Here is a 14491-nt window from a genome sequence, read left to right on the forward strand (position 1 = left end):
CAGACAATGTTTGGAGCTTCAGTGTGCACGTAAACTGGCTCATGGACATTAGTATTTGTAGTTTTACAGACGTGATGCATCTTCATTCGAGTGGTTTCTTACGAGTAGATGAAAAGAACGAAAATCTGCAATATTTCAAAAAATTTCCTCCAAATTCAGACGGACAGAAACATAAGTACTAACACAAACCTGCACACACACGATGACAGGCGGACGTTTGGTGTGCGCAGGCAGCTCTTCTGCACTCACACACATGCACTAACACACAATACTTTTCATCCGTTACATCTGGCTCGGATCGGTCCAGACCATGTGAGTGCGGGGGCGTGCTGGCAGACGGGAGGTGTCGGTAGGCAAAAAAAAAAAAAAAAAGAAAAAAAAAAGACAGACAGAGAAATGGAGAATTAAACGGAGAGAGAGGGAGACAAAGCGAGCACGTGGCTGAGAAGTACATGACGCAGCAAGAAAAAAAAGAGATGGAGAAATCCCCGAACAACTGAGCCAGCTGAGGGGGCCGACGCTGGACGAAGGGGTGGAGGGTGGAGGGTGGGGGGGGGGGGTGGATGGATGGACAGCAGAGGGACATGTGTGGATGTCATCTGGCCATCAGTCATGCACAGAGAGAGAAAAAGATGGGGGGTGAGAGCTCCAGGGAGGCCCTAGGGTGGGAGCTCGATGCCTAATCCCAAAAACAGCTGTGTGTAGCTGTGGGAGGTAGGGACGGGTGAGGGTGAGGGGGTGGGAGAGAGTGGGTTAGAGTGGGTGGGTTGTTCCTGGGCGCTCTCTCATGGCCCATCACATCCTCTGACCCCCGCGACGTCAAACGGCTTCTTCTCCTCGGAGCCTGGAACTCGGAGGGGGGCCCCCATCTCGGTCTTTGTGCGGCGCTCCCGTGGACCCTCTGCACCGGAGCGCGAGGCCCCACTTCCACGAAGGCGCCGTAAATCACTCACAGATACTGTCGATCAGCCGAGGGTTACATGATCCAGTCTGAGCTGCCGTGAGCTCTCTTCACAGGAGATAATTAAAGCTGCAGAGAAGTGAGCACGAATTTCCAAGCGCAGAAAAAAAAAAAAAAAGACTTCCTGCCGTAACCACTTCCATTAAATGAGGTTCAGGTGTGTGCGCGTGTGGGAACAAACCCTGATGTTTTGCGCTAAAGGTAACTCGTCTCCAGTAGGAAACGGACTTTTCAGCACAGAGGGTGTTACCGTTGAAGGTCATTAGTGTTTTTCTCATATGTAGAAGTTCATTCACTTCCATGCAGTCAAGTTTATTTCAGTCTCAGTTTTCATTTCCGTTTTTTCTTGCTTTCTTGTTGTATGTACAGTAAACACCAGAGATGTGGAGTCATTAACTCTATGACTTCAGGCTCGACTTGACAAAATATAAAAAGACCTGCACCTCGACTTGGACTTGAACACCAATGGGTACAGTTACGTGATGTTTTTTAAATCTGATTATTTTTCCAGAAGAAATTCATTCGGAACTAAAGTACTTTCTCTTCTGTTTACATGGAAATGTTAAACTGGAATAAAAGTTTACATGAGAAATGTTTATTCGGTTCTCGCAGCCCTTCTGTTAGCTTAGCTTAGCATAGTCACTGCATTTCCATGGTCACATGTAGCCAGTTTTTTAAAGGTGATTTGTTGTCTTTTGTAAGTGATTTTCTGAAATCCCATTCTCCCTAATTATTTCTTTAGATCCGTGACTTACTGCACTCATACAATCTTAGGACTGTTGTGTTGACGGAAGTTGGACAGTCTTTTTGTTGGAAGGGATGCATGTGCTAAATTAGCTTTGCTTTACTGTTTTTGCTTTGCATTAGTTTTTATTTCCCAAGTTTTTCTTACTGCAGTAAGTCACATGACCATGATTTGAGCCTCAATTTGTGATCATATTGACCCCACCGGACTAAAGTAATGATTAGGGAGAAGTGAATTTCACAAAATCACTCATAAAATACTACAAATCACCTATAAAAGCCTGGCTACGTCTGACCATAGGAATGAAGCGATTATGCTAAGCTAGGCTAAGCTAAGCTAATGGAAGGGCTGTGAGAACAAGGCAATCGGTGCACTGCAGTGCAAACTGATTTGCCCACTTATCGAACTCATTAGTGCATGACAAATGAATAAAAAAGAAGTGGTGAACTCTTCCTTCAGGGTTTTCCAGGCTGGTAGATCCCATCAGAATAGCCCACTGGAACGGTTTGGTAAGACTAGACTGCATTGCATATTCTGCCAACACAGAATGTGTGCGTCATTGCGACAGGACAAGACAACGAGCATGTGCAGAATGGACGGAATAAAGTCCAAACGGAATAAAGGGTTTACATGTCCGAGGAATAATTTAGACCGGATTCAAAAGTGGATTAAACCAGTGACTTTAATCGGGTTTAAATTTAATCCGAACTTTTCTTTTTCAACTGGAATAAGGTGTTTGCATGGGCATCTGAAATAGGATCTAACCTTTAATCAGTTTAAACCAGGAATAAAAGTTGTCATGGAAACACACGGATTGACATGTTTAGGTATCCGCATAAAAAAAATGTCTAGTGGTGTGAGGTCTGGTGAACGCGGAGGGTATTCAACGAAACCCCTCCATCCAATCCACCTGTTTGGCAAATTCACCTGACCTCACACCACTAGACTTTTTTTTTATGGGGATATCTAAAAGACAAAGTCTACGCTATGAGACCTGCAACAGTCGCTGAATTGAGAGCAGACACTGAACGTGAATGCACGCAAATACCAAGGGAACTGTTTGGTGACATGTGCGATTCCATTGCTTGGCGTAGTCAGCAGCATCTGGACCAGAACGTACGTCAGTTTGAGAACAGGTGGTGACAAAACTAAAATGATGTTTGTAAATTCTATGACATTTTGAAAATTAAATGAATTTTAATAAACACCTACTTTACAATTATTTAAAGTGTGTATACATTTGGGACATCCTGTATATTCCATAAAGTTGGGAAAAAAATAAATAAATAAATGATACATTACCCAAAATTATAAGATTAACCCTTTCATGCACAAATTATGAGGACCTTAGTCAAGATTTTTTTCTTCAGTGTTTAACCATGAAAAAAACAATGCGATGGAGTTTTTTTTTTCTATGGAGTTACAAAAATATCCATGCATTTAATTTTTGAAGTAAAGAAACGTGTTTAAAACCCAATATCAGAGAGTGATATGAAAACAATGAAATAAAAACATTTTTAATGCTGCTAATCTGATGTCTTCTCACATTTTAACATATTCTAATGCTAGAAATTACTCACTTCATGGAGATAATATGCAAAAAAAACCCTTCTTGTCTAACAAATAACTATTGATTTACACTCAAACATGTTAGTGCAGATCAGGCTTATCAAGAACAGCAAAGTTACAGTAATGATCTGAATTACAGTGTATGGGATGGTGCATAAGCGTCCACTGTGTTGGCTGATATGGAACTAAAACAACAAAACCCATGAATATACAAGAGAACAGCTGGAGAAGAACTGTCCACTGGAGTGGACAGTGCATGAAAGGGTTAAAAAGTGTGTCATTAAAAATGTGTACTAATAAAGTCACTTCATACCTCCCTCACTTAGCGACACAGTCCACCTCTCTCTCTCTCTCTCTCTCTCTCTCTCTCTCTCTCTCTCTCTCTCTCTCTCTCTCTCTCGCTGCCTCGGTGTGTTTGTGTGACCTGACAGTAGAAGAGGAGGGAATCCAAAACTGGTTTCGGCTTAGAATTAATTCCAATTGATCAGTTCCACCAGAAGACAATCTTCTTAACGATTCGCTCATTTCCCAGCACGACGTTTTCTGGTTTTCCCTACGTCATGTCGTGGTATGCACAGACTGGGTCAGAGCGCGATATCGTGATACATATCGATATCGTCTGATAGAAAAAAAATTATCGTGATAAGATTTTTTTTCCAAATCGCCCAGCCCTACTTGCAGCAGAACAAAATGAATTCCCACAAGCTGAAATTCTGAATTCACACTTGTTGGTTTCTGATGTTTTTGCACATTGTCCTTGTTTTCTTGCAGTCTGTTTGCGGGCAGCGTACCGCGGATGGCGTTCATCAGCGTGGGCGGTTTTATCTTCCTGGGAGCCTATGAGAAGGTCCGCCGCTCGTTGCTATAACCGACTGATGGAGGAGGATCAGTGCGGAAAGCGTCAGGTGAAGCAGCACCGTCTTCGCCTGCAGGGCCTCGGCGCCTCCACGCAAAGGGACGTCTGGAGCTCCGGGGTAAGAGTAATCAACAGGCTCGATCGCATTACCCAGGGTTCTGCATTCCTGCTCTTCGCTGCCCTGCGGATTGAGTTTAACAGATTGCGATCCGGCGTCTTGAACAGCACCGACAGTGGTTTGGCGGCGTGAACGCAACACCCTGTCCCACAAAACTACAGGAGGCAGCTTTACTGTCCGTTATGTGTGTATGTAAATGAGTCATGGTATTAAAGATGCTGTTTTTTTAAATATTCCGAGTGAGGTTTGGTGATTTCTTTGGTTCCGCCGTGCTGTCTGAAACTTCCTCTGTGTCATCATTTTAACGTTTCACCCCCACCCCACCCCCACCCCTCCATATAAGCCAAGCCACCTGGGTTACAGACTCACTGGGGAGAGAGACAGTTAATATCTCACCATTGTTATGTTCCCACTGGAGCAGAACTGAGCTCATCCACCTGCAGGAGCCTTAATTTAAGTTTAAGACGCCGATAACAACAGACGGCTCTGTTAAATATGGAAGGCTTTAGTTTTAGCAGACGGCCGGTGCCCTGCATCGGCTTTCTTATTCCGGTTTGGGTAATGAAGCCTCCAGTGCCTTCGGTTAAAGTGCAAATACTGTATGTTCTGGAGTCGAAAAGACGTTTAAGACTGAGATCATTTGAATTACTGTATACTCTAATCCAGTAGTTCCCAACCTTTTTTGGCTCATGACCTCATTTTAACGTCACAAATTTCTGGTGACCCCAGACATTTAAAACAGGGACTTTTTTTTTTTTGCTAAAATTAATTTGTTTTTGATCATGTTATAATTTGCTATACTATGTTGCAAATAAACGTTAATTGTAGACGGCATTTAGGCTATATAATGTATATTATTATCACCTATTTGGACGTTCAGAGGGTCCATAGTAAACATGGAAACACCATCATCTTCTTCAACACAGGTGTCAAACATGCGGCCCGGGGGCCAAATCCAGCCCGCCAAAGGGTCCAGTCCGGCCCTTGGGATGAATTTGTGAAATGCAAAAATTACACTAAGATATTAACAATCCTTTTAGTTCAGGTTCCACATTCAGACCAATTCAATCTCATTATAACCTATAAATACTCACAACTCCAAATTTTTCTCTTTGTAAATGTAAATATTTTCATGTATTTACATTAAAACAAAGCATGATTTTGCAAAAAATCTGAACAAATATGAACAACCTGAAATGTCTTAAGAGAAATAAGTGCAATTTTAATAATATTCTGCCTGTTATTAAATATTTTGTGTATCTGTAGATCCACTGTGATCTGTAAGTTATAATGTACATGTGGAAATGATAAACTAAAGCAGAATAATGTTAAAATTACTTTTTTTTTTTCAGTGTGTTCATGCTATTCACATTGTTTGAAGGGTTAGTTTGTAGATGGAAACATTTTCTTAATGTAATTTTACTTTTTTCACCGTAAAACATAGAGAAAAGTTTGGAATTGACACTATTTATTTATTATTATGTTAATATTTTATTTTGTTTTATTACCTCCGCCAAGGAGGTTATGTTTTTGCCAGGGTTTGTTTGTTTGTTTGTTTGTTTGTTTGTCTGTCCGTTAGTGTGCAACATAACTCAAAAAGTTACGGACAGATTTGGATGAAATTTTCAGGGTTTGTTGGAAATGGGATAAGGAAGAAATGATTACATTTTGGTGGTGATCGGGGGTGGGGGTGGGGCATGGGGGGGGGCCACTGATCAGCCTTGGCAGAGGTCTGCGCTCTCCGAGTGCTTCTAGTTATGTTTTATTTACTTTTGTTATGTTAATATTTTACTGGTTCAGCCCACTTCAGATGAAACTTAGCTGAACGTGGCCCCTGAACTAAAATGAGTTCGACACCCCTGCTCATATTCACCAGTAAAACCCATGGAGTTGGATCAATGACAGTGGATGGAGACATTTGTTTTATGTTCAGTTAATTATATCTGTGCTTAAAAAGTCACTTTTTTTTCAGTTTTCTTTGTTTTTTAATATAATAACCCTTAACTATTATCTGAACTTTCATGAACATCTACATGATCAGTAAATTATATACAGGAAAATACATGACTTTCACTGACAAAACACAGAATACAGAGGATAATATTAAAATAAATGGTGATAAATCTAAGAAGAAAATTTAAGAAAGCTGAAATCTAGAGGAAAAATGCACTGGGGAACTGCCACAAAAGTAACACTGAGTGTTTATGGGTTAAGCGAACAGTCGACTGTAATATGCATGTCTCAGTCAAAATAATCCGATTAGACACGTTTTTGTTTGGGAGCGATGATCCCACTCAGTTTTATAGTAATTCATGGTTGAAGGAGTTAAAGAAAGAAAAGCCTCAGACAGGACTGGATTTGAGGTTAGTGGACAGAGGAGAGCGATAAGAATAACAACCAGTACAAACACTGGGCAGGATGGAGACCAGAACCAAACATCAAGAACAAACAGAACCAGAACCAGATACCTGGAGAGAGGAGTGGGACGAGAGGACAGAGAGGGAAGGCATAAAGTAAATGACTAATAATGGTGATATGTATACACGGGGGGAGGAGGTGGTTGATGCAGCCTCAGACTACGCAGCTGAAACTAAGGGATGGTTCAGGATCTCCACACACATTCAGACCAATTCAGTCTCAAGTGGGTCAGACCAGTCAAATACTATCATAATAACATAGAAATAATGTCAACTCCACATTTTTCTCTTTGTAAATGTAAATATTTTCATGTATTTTCACTAAAACAATGAATAATTTTGCAAAAAATTTGAATAACCTGAACAAATATGAACAACCTGAAATGTCTTAAGAGAAGCAAGTACAATTTTAACAAGATTCTGTCTGTTCTTTTAAATGTCTTGTGTGTTTGTAGATGCATTGTGATCTGTACATTATAATGTGCATATGTAAAATGATAAACTGAGGCAGAATGTTGTTAAAGTTACATTCATTTTTTTCAGTTTGTTCATGTAATTCACATTGTTTGAAAGGATAGTTTGTAGATGGAAACCTTTTCATCATGTAAATTTACATTTTTTTCTCTTAAACATAGAAAAAAGTTCGGAGTTGACATTATTTATATATTATTATGTTATTATTTCACTGGTTCGGTCCACTTCAGATCAAATTTAGCTGAATGTGGCCCCTGAACTAAAATGACTTTGACACCCCTGATATAGATGAAGTTGTGCTGAAAAAATAAAAAGATACCAAACATGGATATAGTAAACATTAGTTTATTCAGTATAAAAAGCAGGGGTCTCAAACATGCGGCCCAGGGGCCAATTGCGGCCCGCCAAAGGTTCCAATTCAGCCCGCGGGATGAATTTGCAAAGTGCAAAAATTCCACAGTCAAGGCTGTGGAACTCATTTTAGTTCAGGTTCCACATACAGACCAATAATAGTATAATAATCTACAAAAAAAAATGACTCCATATTTTCTTCTTGGTTTGATGTGAAAAAAATAATTTAACATTATGCCTATAAATAATGACAACTTCAGTTTTTTTATTTTGTTTTAGTGCAAAACATAACATTAAATTATGAAAATACTTACATTTACAATCTATCCTGTAACAATAAAATGTGAATAACCTGAACTAATATAAACAACCTGAAATGTCTAAAGAAAATTAAGCACAATTTTAACAATTTTCTGCCTGTTACTAAATGTTTACTGTCTTTGTAGATCAGATCCATAATGTACATGTAGAAATGATAAGTTGAGGCATAATATTGTTAAAATTGCACTTATTTTTCTTAAGGAATTTCAGTTTTTTCAGGTGATTCACATCTTTTTTGTTTGGATAGTTTGTAAAAGTATTTTCATAATTTAATGGGGGTTTTTTGCACTAAAACAAAGACAAAAATTTGGAGTTGTCATTATTTATAGCACAGGTGTCAAACATGTGGCCCGGGGGACAAATCCAGCCCGCCAAAAAGTCCAGTTTGGCCTTTGGGATGAATTTGTGAAATGCAAAAATTACACTAAGATATGAACAATCCTTTTAGTTCAGGTTCCACATCAGAACAATTCAATCTCAAGTGGGCAGGACCAGTAAAATACAATCATAATAACATATAAATAATGTCAACTTCAAATGTTTCTCTTTATAAATGTAAATATTTTCATGTATTTACACTAAAACAAAGTATAATTTTGCAAAAAATGTCAATAACCTGTAATGTCTTAAGAGAAGTAAGTACAATTTTAACAATATTCTGACTATTACTCAATGTTTTGTGTGTTTGTAGATCCACTGTGATCTGTAAGTTATAATGTACATGTGTAAATGATAAACTGAGGCATAATATGGTTAAAATTATACTTATTTTTTCAGTTGGTTCATGTTATTCACATCTTTTGAAAGGATAGTTTGTAGATGTAAACCTGTTCATAATGTAAATTAACTTTTTTCACTCTAAAACATAGAGAAAAGTTTGGAGTTGTCATTATTTACAGGTTATTATGCTATTATTTGACTGGATCAAGTCAGACTGAATGTGGCCCCTGAAAGAAAATGAGTTTGAGACCCCTGATATAAAGGCAAAATCAAAAGGACTGAAAAACAGACAAAATAGGCTCAGACCACTAAGGGTTAGTATTTGAATGTTTCTGCCAAGAGAAAGTGCATTGTGCCAATTATTTTATTTGTTTTTTGTTTATTTTTTTCAAAATACAACTTGGTTAAATTATTTCAGTGTGTGTATTAGTACTTTTTGAACATTTTGAGCACAATTTCAACAATACCGCGATAATAATGATAACCGTGATACGAAATTTTCATATCGTTACATCCCTATTTGTGCAAATGTGGTGACATAACTAGTTATAGATGCAACAAATTAAGAGGGAATTAAAACAGGTTGTAGAAATCCACTTGATTTTTGCCAAAATGAATATAAAGATAGCTTTGCAGCACCTGGAGGGTTCAAATTCAAACTTTATGAACTATTAGGGTCCGAATACACAAATACATGGACCAAAGACTAATACAAGTGGGTTTGGCAAAATTTGACCCCTTTAATTTAAATATGACTTTTCCAATGAAGTGTTACAACTAGGCCTGTAACGGCACACAAAATTTTCAGTTCGGTACGTTTTCGGTTTTCAAAGCCACGGTTCAGTTTTTTTTTTTTTTTTTCGGTTCGGTACGGGAAGAAAGAAAACCCCTCAAAATGTCTATTAATGCATTTATGAATTTTTTAACATTTTTCCCCCAATTTTTGGAGACAATCGAATATAGAAAAACAGGAATAATATAATTCTGCTGCTACAAATTTTTAAGAATGATCAGTTTTTCTGAGAGACTCAACTCATCTGCTCCTCTTTTTAAAAAATTCAATCTTCTCTCAGTTTTTGATATGAACGTTTACCAGACCTGTGTCTTCATGTACAAATATGTTCACTTAACTCATATTCTTCCTAAAGTTTTTCACAATTTCTTTATGTTGTCTTCTGTTATTCATAACTTTCCGACACGATTTTCAAGCAAATTTTATCTTCCGTACTGCCGAACTTCAGTCTGTCAGTATTCTCTGAAATATCGTGGACCAAATCTGTGGAATAATCTAAGACCAGAACTTCAATCAACATCTACTTTATCATTGTTTAAAAAGTATCTGAAAAGGACTTTAATTCATAAAAAAATGTAAGGCTGTGTATCACTTGATTTGTATATGATGATTTGTAATGTGGATTACATTTTTGTTTTTATTTTAGTTTATTATTTCAGTTATGTTGTAATTTTTAATTCTTTTTTTGTGTATTGTTCATTTCGGGGGTGGTATTCATTTAAGCCCTCTTTTTTGGCTTCTCACCTCTCCTGCAGAATTTTTTTACTTGTTTGAATGCTGTTATTTTTTCCATTGCGGTTTTTATTTTGTGCAAATAAATAAATAAATAAATAAACCAAATAGAAAATAAAATAAATTATTAATATTACTAAATGTAATTTAAACATTAGTATTGCACTTTTCCCTGAAAGGTAGTTTTGAACAAACAAGAAAAATCTAATCTCACTTCTGTCAGTTCACATTCTGCATAAAATTAACAAAAAAATTCCACATGAAGTGCAACATTAACAAGAGGGTAAGCTGGTATTCTGTTGAAACGAACTGAAGAGAAACACTGACAACACTATGAACCACATTATTTATTTTAGGAAAGAGAACAAACTGTTTAGGACACTGTGTGTATTTGTGTGTGCCTGTGTGTACGGGGTTTTTTTTTGTTTGTTTTTTTTTAATCGGAGCCGGTGGGTAGGGGGTAGGGGGGGTGCGCAGTTATATACCTGGGGGTGCGGTCCATAACTAACGTAACAAACACTGTCATGAAACAAAAGTGAAACTTTATACTTTCAACGTTGTATTTATTCCTCTGTTATACAGCGTGTGTGACAGACAGACAGACAAACAAACAGACAGACAGACAAACAAACAGACAGACAGACAGACAGACAAACAAACAGACAGACAGACAGACAGACAAACAAACAGATAGACAAACAAACAGACAGACAAACAGACAAACAGACAAACAGACAAACAGACAGACAGACAAACAAACAGACAGACAGACAGACAGACAGACAAACAAACAGATAGACAAACAAACAGACAGACAGACAAACAGACAAACAGACAAACAGACAAACAGACAGACAGACAAACAAACAGACAGACAGACAAACAGACAGACAAACAAACAGACAGACAGACAAACAAACAGACAGACAGACAGACAAACAAACAGACAGACAAACAGACAGACAGACAGACAAACAGACAAACAAACAGACAGACAAACAGACAGACAGACAGACAAACAAACAGACAGACAGACAGACAAACAAACAGACAGACAAACAGACAGACAGACAAACAGACAAACAAACAGACAGACAAACAGACAAACAAACAGACAGACAAACAGACAAACAGACAGACAGACAAACAAACAGACAGACAAACAGACAGACAGACAAACAGACAAACAAACAGACAGACAAACAAACAGACAGACAAACAGACAAACAAACAGACAGACAAACAGACAGACAAACAAACAGACAGACAGACAAACAAACAGACAAACAGACAAACAGACAGACAGACAAACAAACAGACAGACAGACAAACAGACAGACAAACAAACAGACAGACAGACACACAAACAGACAGACAGACAGACAAACAAGACAGACAAACAGACAGACAGACAACAAACAGACAAACAAACAGACAGACAAACAGACAGACAGACAGACAAACAAACAGACAGACAGACAGACAAACAAACAGACAACAAACAGACAGACAGACAAACAGACAAACAAACAGACAGACAAACAGACAAACAGACAGACAGACAACACAGACAGACAACAGACAGACAACAAACAGACAAACAAACAGACAGACAAACAACAGACAGACAAACACAAACAAACAGACAACAAACAGACAGACAAACAACCAGACAGACAGACAGACAACAAACACAGACAACAACAGACAGACAAACAGACAAACAAACAGACAGACAAACAGACAAACAGACAGACAGACAGACAAACAAACAGACAGACAAACAGACAGACAGACAAACAGACAAACAAACAGACAGACAAACAGACAAACAGACAGACAGACAGACAAACAAACAGACAGACAAACAGACAACAGACAGACAGACAAACAGACAAACAGACAAACAAACAGACAGACAAACAAACAGACAGACAAACAGACAAACAAACAGACAGACAAACAACCAGACAGACAAACAGACAGACAGACAGACAAACAAACAGACAGACAAACAAACAGACAGACAAACAGACAGACAAACAGACAGACAGACAGACAAACAAACAGACAAACAAACAGACAGACAGACAGACAAACAGACAGACAGACAAACAAACAGACAAACAAACAGACAGACAAACAGACAAACAAACAGACAGACAAACAGACAGACAGACAAACAAACAGACAAACAAACAGACAAACAAACAGACAGACAGACAGACAGACAAACAGACAAACAAACAAACTGACAGACAGACAGACAGACAGAGCAGGTGTCAGTGTTTTAGAACTACCGTAGTTCCTAGGGGCCAAACAACGTCCGTCTTATTAACGTCTCTTTCCTCGTTGTTGTCTTTCACCTGAACCTGAACTGATCCAAACTGGACTGGACTGATGGTGGAGGGTCTTCAGTCTCTTCCTTCCAGGTTCACATCATATTTGTTGTTTTTTTTAACCTTATATCAGCTGTTATTTCATATTTCAGGTCAGTGTGTGCTCCTTCCGTATGTCTGTGTGAAACTTGCTAGGATTTAAAGTTCCGCATCGAACGACGTCTTTCATTCCTTTTTCTTTTTCTCATCATACTGTGCCGTTTCGGTACAGCTGCGTACCGAACTGAACCGTTTCAGTACACACCTGTTCGGTTCGGTACGTGTACCGTTACAGGCCTAGTTACAGCGGTAGTAAAACTTGAAAAACTGGAACTCTCTACTTGTATTCCTCCTGCTTCACTAAAGGTTCACTTTAGATTTCATGCTAGAGCAGCAAAATGGTTGTGGTGTCAAAAATCCTGCCTGTAAATCAGTTATTTATACTCAGATTTCTGGTGAAAAATGGGGAACTTTGTCCTTCAGCAGATAAATAAACCCTCTGCACAAAGATGACACCGAGAACCCGTCAACACGACAACGAATTAAGTCAATCTGCAAAAGTTTAATGCTGTTTTGGCCTTTCATCTACGTTGTCGGTGCCCTGAAACGGTGTTTTTTGAGAACGGATCCCAGAGCGGAAAAATCTGCCAACGCCGCCCTCGCGTTGCTGTATGGTTAGGCAAAACACCGCTTTTTGGAAATGATGACGCCATAGCACCACGTGACCAGAAGAAGAAAACTCAAGAAGTAATATCTGGTAACAACAACAACCACAGCGGATTACGGAGCTGAGTTTGCGCTGCTAAGTTTATTAGCACTAGTACAACAAAACCTGGTAATGCTGTATGAACTGGACGACCAGCGGAGGCCCAGAAACAGATACAGACGTCAGATACGTTTAAATCCATCAGTGTCGCGCTAGAAGCGCATCCTGGACCCTGCATTCTTCTGAGATTTTTGCGTATCCTGTGGCTCTGTCTGTTTGTGTACAGCGCCACATGCAGGTGTGTCATATGTATGACACTGTTTTAACCGAGGTTATAATAGTTTGGGATTTTTCATTATAGTTTAGTTTTATTTAGTTTAGACTTTTTTTTCCTCTAATTCAGTTTTAATTAGTTTTTAGAGCAGGTTTGCTAGTTTTTATTAGTTTTCATTTTTTTTCTAAATGCTTAGTTTTAGTTTAGTTTTAGTTTTTTTCATATCTTTTCTCTTCTTCACCGTCATATTCACATAAATCCCAGACAGGATTCTACTGCTTTCTCCCAACTTTAGTCTCTACACTGTAAAAAATGACTGTAGCATTAACACCAAAAAGTTGTAAAATTGCAACATAAAAAAAACTGTAAGTAACAATATAATACAAAGTTTATTTGAAAAGATTTTTGTGTTAATGATAGAATCAAATATAGCTGTAGTTTTTACAGGAAGAGTATGTGAACAAAACCAGATTTGTTTGTAGAAATGATGGATTTCTATTGTTTTAAGAAAATAAAACTAAGTTGAAAAACAATGTGGTGCCATTTAAACTGCAAGACCATACTGTTGAAATAAGGGCCTATTTGCTTTTTTTTTTTTTTTTAATAAAAAAAGTTATTAAAAAAAAGTAAACATTTAACAATTCAACATTTTAAATTTGTAAATTGATGGGTTGGTAGAGTTGGTAGAGCGGCTCGTCCAATAACCAAAGGGTTGGTGGTTCGAATCCTGGCTCCGACTGTCCATATGTCCGAGTGTCCAAGGAAGACACTGAACCCTAAACTGGTCCCAGCTGGACCTGGTGGATTTGGAAAGAGCTTCAGACACCATGAAGGTGGAGAAAATGAGCTAAATAAGTGCAGTCCATTTACCATTTAAATCTACATGTTTAAACTGTTAAATCTACACGTTTAAACTGTTAAATCTACACGTTTAAACTGTTAAATCTACACGTTTAAACTGTTAAATCTACACGTTTAAACTGTTAAATCTACACGTTTAAACTGTTAAATCTACATGTTTAAAATGTTAAATCTACACGTTTAAAATGTTAAATCTACATGTTTAAACTGTTAAA

General features: G+C 38.1%; 1 protein-coding gene across 1 annotated transcript in view; it reads left to right on the top strand.

The window, feature by feature from the left end:
* slc25a26 (solute carrier family 25 member 26) overlaps positions 1-4482 on the top strand; it is a 101929-nt gene extending 97447 nt beyond the window's left edge. The window contains exon 10 of the mRNA XM_030135287.1: positions 4047-4482. Coding sequence (XP_029991147.1) covers positions 4047-4143 — 97 coding nt within the window. The 3' untranslated portion in view covers positions 4144-4482. The remainder of the gene's footprint in view (positions 1-4046) is intronic.
* The last annotated feature ends 10009 nt before the right edge of the window (positions 4483-14491 follow it).

The sequence above is a fragment of the Sphaeramia orbicularis genome, chromosome 5 (genome assembly GCF_902148855.1).
Source record: "Sphaeramia orbicularis chromosome 5, fSphaOr1.1, whole genome shotgun sequence".
In the NCBI taxonomy this organism is placed as follows: Eukaryota; Metazoa; Chordata; class Actinopteri; order Kurtiformes; family Apogonidae; genus Sphaeramia; species Sphaeramia orbicularis.